This window comes from Hetaerina americana, unplaced genomic scaffold (assembly GCF_022747635.1).
Source record: "Hetaerina americana unplaced genomic scaffold, ioHetAmer1.1.p SCAF_3, whole genome shotgun sequence".
Classification (NCBI taxonomy): domain Eukaryota; kingdom Metazoa; phylum Arthropoda; class Insecta; order Odonata; family Calopterygidae; genus Hetaerina; species Hetaerina americana.
In genome coordinates, this window is record NW_027286874.1 from 109,483,520 (window position 1) to 109,497,641 (window position 14,122).

At 37.5% G+C, this 14,122-nt stretch overlaps 1 protein-coding gene across 1 annotated transcript in view; it reads left to right on the forward strand.

Annotated features, from left to right (window-relative positions):
- LOC139690502 (uncharacterized) overlaps window positions 1-10,693 on the forward strand; it is a 39,884-nt gene extending 29,191 nt beyond the window's left edge. The window contains exons 8-12 of the mRNA XM_071587959.1: window positions 4,637-4,786; window positions 5,617-5,819; window positions 7,073-7,216; window positions 9,794-10,428; window positions 10,546-10,693. Of these exons, the coding sequence (XP_071444060.1) occupies window positions 4,637-4,786; window positions 5,617-5,819; window positions 7,073-7,216; window positions 9,794-10,428; window positions 10,546-10,693 (1,280 nt within the window). The remainder of the gene's footprint in view (window positions 1-4,636; window positions 4,787-5,616; window positions 5,820-7,072; window positions 7,217-9,793; window positions 10,429-10,545) is intronic.
- Window positions 10,694-14,122: the final 3,429 nt, after the last annotated feature.

Sequence of the window (14,122 nt, forward strand, 5' to 3'; positions counted from 1 at the left end):
GTAAATTATTGTTTGAAAGAGACAGTTTTGGTGAAAGATTTGAGACAAATTTTTCAAGTACCAGGAACAAGTGGAAATCCTTCTTGATTCATTTACATCAAAATGATCCATCGCATAAAATTCAGGCAAATGTTTTCATGGCAGTATTCTTATGTCAATCATAGATTAAATCAATCGTTGAGTAAATTCACCCATAGTATCTTCATTAAATTCTATCGGAGTAAAGGCCTTACTAACCAAATAGTATTCCTGAATAAAAAACATCAGCCAAGATTTGCTACATCAAAAGCATTATTAGCAACATCAAAAATTTATGCGTGAATACATATTTCAACTGCGGGCGTTAGCTTTTGAAGTATTGAAATGAAAAAAAGTGCATTGCATCATTAAAACTGATACTTGTGCCAATGTTCTGAAGTTGAGCACTTATTCATTTAAAGAAAAACTTGAAAGATTAATTAGCTTAGTACATGGAATTAATGGAAAAAAACCATTGCTGAAATAACTTGGTGGCCATTACCATTATTTTGCTCCAAGTTAGTTGAGAATTATTGCTGACTTCATTTTTTGGGACAATTTGCAATGCAGTCTATCTAAAAAGGATGATTTCATATTTCAATAAATCTTTTTGCTGTAATATTTTTAGGGGCCAACCAAATCCAGTGAGCGTGAGGTATTTGAGGAGTGTTTGTGGTGAAATAAGATGGAGAAAGGGTGAGGAATGAGGGGGTCATGAAAGATTGTCGATTGGTTGCACCATTGAGAAAGATAGGAGTAAGAAAGAAGTGCACTGCAATGGTGTGATCATGTTGAGAGGACAGAGAGTTGAATCCCCAAACATGCACGGAGGAAATGAGGGACTGTTTCCGAAAGAAGTCTTAGGCTAAGAAAGTCAAGCGTGTAGGCTTAAAGACTCTCAAGATGAGGAATATTAAAAGCCTCGAGAAGAGAAGGGCTTGTATGAAATGATGTATGTATGTGACAGAATAGGTGAAAGAAGTATTTAATGAAAGGGAACAGCATTGAAGAAATCAGTGTAAGAGATTAAACTTCCTGAAATAACCTAAAATCAGACTTTCGTGCCTACCCTGGAAGGGAATTTGTTGAAGAGCAAGTGTGAATTTATACTTAGAAGGGAGAATATGTATCCTAATCTGCTCCAGATTCTCCAGATACCCTGTTGGTTGGAGACATAGAAATTGTCAAATAAATAGAATGGCTTCTTTGTGTAATATGCTTTTAGCATCGATCAGCTTAAGCCTGCTGTCAGAAAGTATTTTATTAATATTCTCAGTGTAATTCTTAAGTGAAGAAGAGGGAATCTGGGAGCTCACAGGATTGAACCCACCAATGTACCGGTAAGAGGGGAATGTCTTGGCTTACTTTTACCCTGCTCAAAATCTTTCCTGAAGTATCTGGTATAATTTTCTGAAAAAATGGGATTATTGTGGTTGTTATGTTAAATTTATTAATCTTTTTAAAGTATTATTGCTAGCGTTATGGATTGCTATGCATGTGGCAATGTGGATTAATATTAAGATGTCCACTTATGTTCTATTATCCAATTTAGTGGCTGTTTTATGTTTTGAAATGCATGTGCTTTAAAGACTTAGCTTTATTTTTCTTAGCTTAATCTGAGAAAATTGAATTATTCGGAGCAAGCAGACCTCGCGTAATGATGAGGTTTGGTTTCCCTAAATTTTTAAATTTTCATTGGACAAATAATCAATTTATTCTTATGATATTACAATTACTGATTACAATGTAATTAATATATGCTGTTGAAAAAACCTGGTTTGGTCTAACCTGAGTTTCCACCTGTCTTTTTGCACCCTTGTGAATTGGTGTAGCTATTCCCAATGGCCAGGGAGGCGACATTGGGAAGGATGGTTTGTGAGATGAGATACAAAGTGGGCCAGCGATCTGGGGAGAGAGGATTAGTGGTCGGAGGAAGATGAGGTACGATTCATTGAAACCACATTGTGTGGCATAAGTGGCATTTCTGTAGGTGTTATGAAAATATCATGTGGATGGAAGAGAGGGAGTAAGCTTGCAGTACTTGGTAGAATGGACTTCTTAGTTTAATTAGTTGCCAGAGGACTAGGATAAGGGAATAGGAAGGGTAAATCATGCTGCTGTGGCAATTATTTCATTAAAATATAAATGTGAAGGTGGAGATTGGCATCAGGGACCACCACCCCCATCCTGCATGAGGGAAGGCAGAACAAGGGTGGAGAAGTTGAGTGGATCTACTTTAGAAGAGATGGTTGAAAGCCTGGGTAGAAGAGGAAGTAGAAAGTACCCATGCATACCTCTATGGGAACACTCGGGTGGAGAGTTGGGTGGGTGGAGCAAGAGGAGTAAAACTTAGCTGGGACATATGAGTGGAGTGATTGTAGGAAGCCCAGGTGGGAGCAGAGGTGGAGTAACTGCTGGGAAATCTGGCTGGTCATATGGCAGGTGGAGAAGCAGGTGGCGGCAGCCTGTTTTTGATTGCATTACCACGTATTCATATCAATTTTGATATATATTCATTTCATCATCTATTTGAGCATTGTTAATGGTTTGATAACACTTTTGATATTAATTCCTTGCTTAATAAATGCATTTACTCTTATCCCAAATGAAGAAAACCTTTTTCACTTATTCTCAAGATTTTTGCCGAGTGTTTTGGAGATTTTACAGACGTGTGCCAAAGTATGAACAGTGAATATGTTAAAGTTTCAAACGTCTTCCCAATAAAATTATTCATTATGGACCCTCATTGTTTACAAATATAAGAAAGAAAACTGAAGCCTTACTGCTCTGCTTTGCATGGATGAGATTGCATTGATGAATCCTATTGGTTGTTTTAGGAATGACATTTTAAAATTTGATTCTTCCCAAAAGTCCTGATTATTATTCCAAAAGAGATTATTCTTTTCCTTTGTGACAATTGCCCTGCTTGTAATGTTCTTCTTGGCAGACTATGCATCAGCTCCAATGTTTCTGCCGTAATCAATAAACATCCTTGAATTCCTTCATGGTCTACTCTTTTGGTGCATCATACCATTCCTGTCAGATCTCTTCAAATGTGTCAAATCTTTTCCCTTTCAATTTGATTTGGATTCTGAGATGATGAGGGGATGTCACAGGGAGATAATTCAGGCATAGAAGAAGAATAGGGAGCCATGTTGTTTGAAGCCCAAAACCTGATGAACCACACGGGTGTGAGCATCTTGTCATGGGGAAGTGCTCAATTGCTTGCAAGCCGATTGCCTGGTTGCTTTTCCTCACCTCGTCCATGAGGCACCTCAGAATATTGAGCGTGAAATTTGAATTGGCAGTGTGTCCCGAGGGAGTGTTATGTTTTCACCGTGGGAAATCTAGTTTTTGCCCAGAATAACTATTCCTGCTGACAATCATATTCCTCTTAGTCAGCTTAGCCTTCTTAAGTAAGACTGAAAATGTATTCTGCGGCTATTATTGTTTTTCATTTGACTATTTGCTGTATTCACATGTTTACTATTTTGTTATGTGGCATTATTGGGGAGGATTATTGATTTTGTTCAAACCTATAAACCCAACTTTTGTCACCACCAACGTCCATTGAATGAATGTTTTGGTCTTTACAACTTCCTTGAGTGTGATAAAGAGAAGATGGTTTCTTTTGTCACTCTCACTCTGGGATTATGGCACAAATTTTCCCTGCACCGTGTTACCCAAGTGTTGTTGCATATGAGCAGCATTTTGTGGCGTTTAACTACTGATTGTAGGGTGACCAGAATATTGGTCATATTTTATGTTCATCCTCTCAAAATTCTCAGTTCGGTGATTGAAATGCATTGCCTCGCCTAATCATCATCTTCAAATTCATTTTTGAGTATTTTTGAAGTTTCCACGGTACTTTCACTAAGTTTAAAACAAATTTAAGGAAAACTTTGGTGTCTTCCTCTTTAACAATAGCAATTATTTGCAAGTTAACACTAACACGATGATGTAAGCATGTGTTGAAACAGAAAAGGCATTTGAACATTTCATTGCTACTTGTGGAAGCCTGACTGACAGGAAGATAGAGGGCACTAAAAGTCCTCTGAACCATCACAAATCTATAAAAATTTCTCATTTTTTGCTCAAAAATTATATTTGTAAAACTGTAGTGCACATGAAATAATTATGGTGTATAAACCCTAATGAAATGGGTTAGAATCTGATGAGAGGATCCCAGCTGTAACTGCGGACAATGTCTCTAAACACCTCTACCATGATTATCCCATCTATTTTTATGAATTTCAGGTTGATCTGGGAATCAAACAATGGACCGCACAGAAAAAATCCTCCCACACCCCACCCTGAGCGCATGCTTCCACATGCCATAGGGATGAAAATGAATTGGCCTTGATTCTCTGACCAATCAATTGTTTTTAGATTTCATTAAAGAAATCAAAATTCCAATGCTTTGCTGGATCTAACGTCCCCCCCCAAGATAAGTGAGCTTCGAAACATGTTAATTTGCAGGCAGTTCTGCCATCTGCTGTTTCACTTTGCTAAATAGGGGACAGGTTTTTTTCATCTGGAATATGTTCACCATCTGTAGGTTTCATTCTTTTTACGCAGTTGATTCCTAACACTATGCGCATTTGCTCTGTGTGATCAGGTGGTGCTTGTAGCCTCACATTTGATTCAGAGAGTGGACTCGAAGAGCACTGGTCAAGTCATTGTCCTGAAGAGCCATACCTTTGTGATGAGTGTGATTTTTCAACCATGTTTCTGAGTCATCTTGTCCTCCATAGGCGTATCCACTCAGGTGAGTCTTAGAGCAAATAGAGTCATATGTGGTTCTACCTCGAGGGATTTCGAGGTCCAGTAGTACATGCATAGTTACTAAGCTGTTACAAATGAAGTCGTAAAGAGTTGAGCTAAACTATTATTATACTGAGATAAATTGTATATTGTGGTATTGTAAAATCAAAAAAATATTGAGTATGACCTTTTGAACATCTCATGATTAATTATGGAATGATAAACTTATTGGAAACGACATGCAGAAATGGCATATTTTTCTCTAAAGATCTGGTCTCAGCATTTTACTTCATTTCTCCTTTAAACGGTTTGTGATAGTGTCTAAGTTATAATAATCAAAAAGATTTTTTTACTAACAATGAACCAAGGGATTGAATAGATTCTAGATTTAATAATTGTATCATCATGTCATTTAGTTTTTAGAATTCATTCAATTTATATCACATTAAACAAATTATTTCAAAAGTGAAAATTTCACTCTTTTTTCTTCACTCATCCTTCATTTCTAAATTTCTTCCCTCTATGCTGCTAATTTAGTATTTTTAGAAGTTTCATGTACCTTTCCTCTTTATTTTTGTGTAAATGATTTTCAATATTATCACCTGTGAAACTCATTTCTGATTTTTAATCTCATATGAAATATTTTGTAATGGTTTCTTGAACCATGACTGTAATCCATGTACAGAAATTGTTATCAATTGAACTATGAGATATTGTTTACCGTGCTATCACTAGGGTTATAAAATTGTGATTCACTTTGATTGATGGCTAACAGTCATCCTATTATTTGAAGTGAATTGCGTGTTTTGATAGAAATAATTTTTTGTCACCTAGCTTCGTGTCTCCAACCAAGACTTCCAGCAATTCTTCTTGGAGATAAGTTTGATCCATGGTGTCCACCCCCAAAAGAAATCAGCGTTCCCAAGCAGCTGATGCAGGCGGAGGTGCCTGAAGATATCAAACCAAATGGCTCCGCTATCTTAAGACCCCATGTTTGTGCTGTCTGCGGTCGTGGTTTCCATGACAAAAGTCACTTGGTAAATATCCATCCTTGGTGAATAAAAATGTTGCCGGAATATTCTATTACCAGGTAGCTTAGTGAATTAATAAACAGTGAATTGGTTTTAATCATTCAACTAATATATCCACTACTTGATAGAAGAAGGCACATTGATTTTCCAAGTAGAATTTTTTTTCAAGTCTTCCACCTGAAGATGTTATGCTGTAACCAAACGCCTTGGTGGTAATAAAAAAATTCCATGTGGGAAGTGTCTTCTTTCATCATGAAGGATTTCCACCATGTTACGCCAGAAACTGTCATTTATATCCACTACATTTTTATCAGATTCCATGGGCTGCTGTTGAAGCAGTTCCTAATGCACAGATGTTTCTTGTAACACGTACTTCGTTTGAAAGTAACTCATATTAATCAAATCAGAGTCTAGCCAGTTTGGTGCATTAACTTCAACTTAAAATAAAAATGGTAATTGTTGGATATAATGTAAAATTAATCGGATGAAGTGCAAATTCATTGCAAAATGGGAAAAAAGATCATTCAAATGACCTAGTAATTGTACTGGTTAAATCCATCAGTATTGTTTTGTTAAATATATAAAAATGAAATGAACAATTCCCATGGGGGCTGAATTGCATACTTTCAATTTCAATGCCAAGAAAGGTTCACTGTGTTTCTGGGCTCTTATACCACCATTAAACACATTCTGTTTGTGTTCTACATCATTGGTCAGCCCATCGCCCTTTAAAAGCTGGGCAATTAAAGCCTCTTCACATTATACTATTTCATTTGCTGCATTCATTTAGTTTTTTTTTTTAAGTTCATTGGATGTTGCAAAGGAAATTAACCTAATGCGAATATCATTTGTTTCTTCATGGAGACTTTCACCCTGTGATTGAGTCAAATGCTGGTTCCATTTCTCTTTGTTCATGAGAATAAAAACTTAAGAAGCCCCAGCAGGAGAGTTATAAGGCGCTTGGAAACACACAAACCTCCTTACTGAGATGAAGTGCTGAAAACTGAAAGGATTTCCACCTTGCACACATTTTGAAACATGAAATCCAGAAGAGCAAAGTAGAAGTTGGTCGGGACCTCTCATCTACTGTTGTAAAATCTAATTATGCATCTAATCTGACTACATTTGAAATCAGTATTCTACTGTAATAGAAGGCTGACATCACTCTTGAAGTTGCAAAAATGTATGTCACTCATTTTGTTCTTTTGGCTGAAAAAAATGTTGTGTATTATTATTATTCTCTGATAATGCAATTTTAGGTGCGGCATGAAAGAATTCATCTTGGTGAAAAGCCTTTCCGCTGTGACCAGTGTGAGTACGCATCTTCACGGAGAGACAAACTGAAGGAGCACCAACGTCGGCACCACAAAAAGAACGCAGCTGAGCAAGCACTTAATGAGAAGGTGAGATTGATTCTATTTCATGTTTCATTTATATTAGTGATGTAACAGGTAAGCTTAAGTCTGTTAAGGGAATAGACCCATTATTGTATGTTGGCAGGACAAATATTATTGTATCAGCCTCCTCAGTGGACAGGTTGACGGAAAAGAGCAGCTGAAGTTGCCCAGATTTTTAATGAATTGTGTCTTCTTAATTTCCTGAAAACCAATTTAAACAAGTCCGGCCTGATTTGTTTCACTAATAATAAACAAAGTTTCAACTGAGATCTCAGCAGGTGTGAGCATTCCCCAAAATTCCGGTACCCAATTCCTGGTAGCTATCCTGCACAGAAACATGTCTTTTTTTAACCATTAATTTTTACCTTAATTTTACCAATTGTCATAGTATATAAGTGCCTAACTAGATGTTCAGCGGAAAGACAAAAACTGATTTCCTCTTCCCTGTTACTTCCGTTGCTCACCTCCTCTTGAAAAATAATTGTCCATATAGAGCATCAGCTCTTTAGTTACATAACTCCCCATTGTTGTCTGATGTGCCTTGAGACCAGGCCTTCTGCTGCACCCTACGTTTCCCTGGTGTCAGCGCTGACTGAGGTTGTGATAATGGTGGATTGAGTCATAGAATAACCGTTGTGATAGCAAATTAGGTGTCCCTTCAATTTGACATGACCACATGGGAAGTTAGCCATTAAACCTGATTCTCTATGAATCCCCTTCTCTCAATTCCCTTGGTCGAATTTTGGAAGAGCATGATGGTACTTATAAAGCCTCTAGAACCTTTCCTAATGTTCCTATCGAGACTTTGTATTTCTTGCATGCAGCTACTAGTGTGTTTTTTTATGGATCCCTCTATCATGGCTTCAACTCACAGTCCTCACCCCAAGTTCACCTGGTACTAATTGCCATCACTATGGCATGTGATATGACGCATCCAGGAGTCAAATCACCTATTGCCTGCATTTGAAACTAGGCCCTCAACCAGTTAGCAGTCAACTTCTATCCACTGGTCATGACATGCCAGCTATTGTAGTTCCATTGAGTGGAACAAGGCAGTAAAATTCAAATGACCATCAAATCACGCTAATATTACTTTCTGGTGACTCTGATAAAAGCATATTTTTGAAAAGCAATGACTATAAGTAATTGATGATTGCACTCATGTTGATTAATTGCGTCTGATTTATTCAAATGATGCCAAGAATTTTAAAAGGACAGTTTATGGTATAATGACAAGTTAAATATCTGGCATATATCTTGCCACACTTCAGAATGATTGCAACAAAGGTTAAGATGTTATGGAATTTTCAACAGCTGCTTAAAAAAAAGTAAGACTTTTTCGTATCTCCTCCCGGCTCAGGATTGGATTCACTTTAGTCATTCTCTTCTTTAAATGAGAGCACTGATATTTATACATTTAACAACTGTATTGGGGCGAGATTGAGACTCCATAGTCCCTTCTTCCACCAAACCCTTAAACATTACATTGAAGAAAATTGCACACGCCCAAGCCCTACGTGGAGGAAGACCCATCTTGGTGGGAATAGGACCCATGACCTCTGGGTTGGCAGGTGAGGCCTTAACCCCGCTGCCACTGAGGCCGGCAGATACCACACTTGGTGGGAGGAAAAGTCAGACTATAATCTGAGGCGAGTTATGACATTGAATGGAAGTATAAAGTTGAATGTGAGCATTCGAAGGCTATCAATATCACTGCTCACCTTTCCTAAGGAAACTTTGTTGGATTCAAGTCAATTCTCCTTTGTTTTACTCTCATCTTTGCCTTGCCGCCTGCCATTATACCCACACTTTCCCTCCTTTGTCTTCTTCGTACTCAGTGAGTGGTCAAGGGGATTGAGAAGATGATCCTATGATCCTAGCCACATGCATGATTTTGGATATCCACTGCTTAATAAGCAACCATATAGTTAGTAAATCACTTATTTTTACTGTTCAATCTCTCTCTCTGTTCTGGATTTTTGGTAATTTATAATTGCTCTCCATGCATTTTACGGTATTCTTAAAATCTGGGATATCTTAGTCATTGCCATTGTGTTACTTTTTGAAATGTTGATTTGAAAATTGCCCTTTATTTTCCTCTATAATGGCCCCAAAAGCACAAATTTGTTGTGTCACATGTAGAGGGAGGAAAGGATTAGGCAGTTTAGATGATATTAAGGTATGTGAAGAGTATATACTAGACTTGAAAAATGCTTTAATATAATGCAGGTTTTTGGCATGTTTAGTTTGATGTCTGGCGGTGGTTCTTTTTTATGAGGCTCTCCATAAACAACTCATAAATATAATATGAATCATTATAAAAAATTCATTCTCTGATTAGTTGATGTGATTTGGTGTAATGCATTCATTCCCATTGTACCTTGCACAAGTCAGCTACTAGGACTTGTAAATTGACTAATAGCTTTCTTTCAGAAAGGGCCCTTAAGACGTTAGTATTAGTCCCTCTGGGTCCCCGTCTCTGGAACTGCCTTTGGCCAGTATCATGCTGCTGAAGATAGTGTGCAAGTGTCCTTGTTGCATTCCCCTCTGGTGGCCTCACCTAAATGTGTCCTCCTCTTTCAGGGGAACTTCCGCGCTAGCCAGCCAGAGAGCCGTCCATCCACGGTCAACAGCTATGAGGCATTGGACATGGCTGGGGCAGTGAACCAGGAGCAGTTGGATCCCATGGCAATGCACAGCCACGCAGGCCAGCAGGCCCCGCCACCACCACCACCGCACCCACCCAACCAGCCCCCGTACCATGCCGCGACCCCAGTGACGCAACCCTCGGCATCCTCTCACTACGCACAGCCCTCCCTCGGCAACCCGCAGCAGGCCCACATCAGTGCAGCCCACCACCATGCAGCGCAACAACAGCAACCTCAGCCACAGCAGCCCCCGCCTCCCCCCGTCCCTCCCCCTCTCCCCCCACACGTGAGTGTTGCGCATGGCGAGCACCGTGCGGCATCTGCCTTGCGTCCTCCTCACCCCACCCTGCCCCCACCGCAACCGCCCTCCATCCAGCAGCAACACTTCTATCCTCCGCATTACAACCCACAGTACCCGAATCCTACACTGCCGCACCCGGAGAACCAGAATCTAGCCCACAAACACCATGCACAGGCCGCTGCATCGCAGCACCACCCCTCCCCGAGGGTACACCGCTCACAGCAGCAGCCGGGGGGGCCCCAGGGCATATCCTCGTCGTCCCACCATCCGCACCACCACCACCATCACCACCACCCCCCACCCCCCCTTCCTCCACCCCCACCCGGCCCACCTGTCATGCTCGACCCTCGGTTTGGCGGTGTACCATTTGGTGCCGCTCCCCCCAGCGCCCTCGATTCATCCTCTCATCGAGGGTTTCCCCCTGTGTCGATGGGACACCAGCACAGCTCGGTGCATGGGCACCAACCCCAGGGCATGGGACAGCACACTCTCGGGGATTACGTGGGCCTGCAGGCATGCATGTCTCTGTTTTGAGGCAAGGGCACTCCGCCTAAGGGAAGTGGCGTTGATTCTCTCTTTCTTCTGTGTCACTTTGTTGGTGCGTGTGAATGTGTGTGCCTGTGTGTTTGTATGTGTCCACTTTCCTGTGGAGCGCAGCTGTGTTTGAGGCAAAGAGCGATTGCATTCTTTCTTTGCTCAATAAGCAACATTTTCGTGAGCATATTTGCGTGTCATGTGGAAATTGTTTTCAGTGAGTTGTGGTATGCTAGAGATAATGTTTCTGTTTGATGTTTGAAGTTTCACTATGAAGATTTATGAGCGTAACTGATGTGCTATTAAAGTTTCAAAAATTTTAATTGAGTTTTCATAGTTTAACATGTCTGGAAAGGAATGCATTAGTTAGAAATTTTAAGGCTCATGGATGCAAACATTCCATTTCTGTTTAAGGTTTATGAGTTATCAGTTGATTGTTGTTGAGCACAGATTTTTGAATGTTAAAAGTTTAATTAAGAGATTTCATTGCAAAATGCTTCAAAAGGTACATACTATTTACATGTATCACAGTTATTTCTTATATTGGATACATACTATTAATTTTAATATCTCCACGCCAATATTATAATGTGAACAATTTTGAGAGATGTCCTTTCAATGAATATTAAGATGTTATTCATGTGTAGATGTATGTTTATCAAGCAAGGTTTTACTTACATTTTCTTGGTATTGTCATACATTTTTTTTTTATAAATGACAAGTAGTAATTGCAAACTGTAAACAAATCGTACAATCTCTGAATGTCTTCTCCTATCAAAGCACTTGTAAAAAGTTGTATAAAAGCCATTTTTTACTGCTGTTACTGTTCTGCAGTTTAAATTTTATATTTTTTAGGAATTTATAGTTTTATTTGAATTATGACTATTCAAGCTACAATTGTTTAATTGTAGCTATTGCTTTGTGGTTTAAGTTTTATTAAATGTGATAACTAAATTTTATTTAAAGTTTTATCAAATTATGATAATATTGTTGTTTTTTGATCAAAGTTCTTTCTCAAAGTTTACATTTAGGTGTTTCAATTGTAATCGGATTTTACATTTGGATGTGTTTTGAATATTTTTTTAAATATTCTAAATGAAAATAATTACTTTTATTTTCCCATCGATAACACACACCCTATGTATAACATGCAGCTAGATCTTGGTAGTTTTCATGAATTTGTATAGATACCGCTCACTCCTTTTCTCATGGATTTATGAGATGAAATAACAGTAACAGTAGCAGATCTGTTTAAAATAGAATGCAAATAGAAAGACATGTTTCCAGACTAATTTATTCATGCGAGACTCTTCTATAAATTGTCGTGTGTATAGGTGTGTAAATGTTTGGTTTTTTTCATTTTACATAATGCGCATCGTCATTTTTTTTCGATCATATTAACATTTTTGTACTGATAACATGCACGTTATCGATGGGAAAATACAGTATTTAAATCAACTTCATGTTCTTGTGAAATTTTCGTTGGCAATCTTTTTTGTTTATAGTCCTTAACGATTGTTTTAGTCTGCTCGATGAAATTTAGATTGAGTAATTGAGTAATGGTTGTGAAATAATGTTCACAGGCTTTCTACCATTTTTTTTTAGAGAAAACTGATGGTTCACAAGTTTTCTCTCTTATTATTGAAAAGTGATTTTCAAGGCAGCGGAAAGTGCAGTGGCAGGATGAAAAATTGTAATTCAATATTTTTGTAATATTTGAATTTGTATGACTTGACGTTTATAGTTTTAGCATCTTTTGAGATACACTTCATGACTCATAATTGGAAATCGATTTTCTGAAAGTCATCATATTCACTGTTTTGCGAGTAATGAGAGGCTAAGTAATAGAGCAATAATTAGCAGTAAAGTTTAATCATTTTTTAAAGAATACAGCACTACCACTTCCACTTTGTGGCTAATTAATTTCATTGGTGCTTCCACCTTATAAAATAAATGTCTCATTCTTCAGAAATCACTGAATGTATTGTAAAACGTGTTTTTGTTACTATTGTTGAATAAAATTGTATTTCATGTGTTTTTTTAATATATTAAATTAGAATATAACATGTGCCCATTTGTGATATTAGATATCATATGATTTAAATTTGCATTTTAATACTAGGGCCTGGTGTTCATATTCATATAATTATGTTTTTGTTGTATTGCGGCTGAAACTGTGTTTTGCTTATTAAAACATTATATTGGGAGCAATTTCCATTAACCAAAGTGATAATATTTCGAAAGTTAATTTAGGTGTTAAGGTGAGTGTTAGTTTTGAAATGATTCTATAAAATTTGATATACTCTTGTGATATTCCAAATATAAGTTAATAGCTAGTAATATATGGAAAAACCTTTGTAAAAATGTAAATGTTATGTAGATAATTTTATATATATACATTATGCATTACATGTGGCTTTTATTTCAAGCATACATAGGCAGTCATTTATTGCATTGCCACGTTTTGAGTGGCTCTTTCTTCAAGTGAGTGTTATCGCAATAGCCTATCATGTATTTTATATATGATCTTCTCTTCTATGACCTTGTCCTCCCATTATCCATCCTTAGTTTGGTATTTAAATCTAATTTTCAGTGCAAAAATAATCCATCAATATTTATCACACAAATGATGATTTTAGTCATCTATGAAATACAAAACCATACCCCAGCATGACAAACAGTATCCAAGGTGCAATTCATAGTTATAATTATCAAATGAAACATCATTGAGCTAATTTTAAAATTGGGACTCTAATGTTTTAGTATTTTTGCTTTTGATTAAATAATTGAAGGGGAGAAAGAACCCAAACTTCCTAACGGCATTGAGGAAATGGATGCTGTCCCTATAGTAGTCTTTTGGTGACATATAATTCTGTAGCTGGCCCTTTTGAGTGCCTATGACTTGTATTTACAAGTTTTAAATTAGTTAAGCTTTTATTCAAGTTCCTCATGTATGTTGATGAATTACAGTGAGATATGGCTATCCCTTTTTCGTCCACCTAGATATCTAATTCACCTCAACTCATTGCTCAAGTGATATGCTTGATAATGTTTTTTAGATGAGAAATAATAAGGGTATCAAGTTGATCATTAAATTCAGTGTTGATTTTCCTCTTAGTCCGACAAAATTCATCTTCAAAAAAATGTCTCCATGCCTTGAAAGGCTTTTTCCTGTAAATTAGAGAACCTGGAATTGTGAGCTTATGGATCAACTGGGCTCCTTGAATATCTTATTCTCACTTTCCAAGCCATGAAATCCATATTTTGGAAATGCTTTATAATTGCATATTTGATATTTTCCTTGCTTGGACACCAAACTGTGACTACGTTTTTCCCTTGTCATCTTGATTCCATGTAATTTATATTTTTCATTTCCTTGTATAGTATGTTCATATTTTTAATCCAATATCAAGTCTCTGTCTGATGATG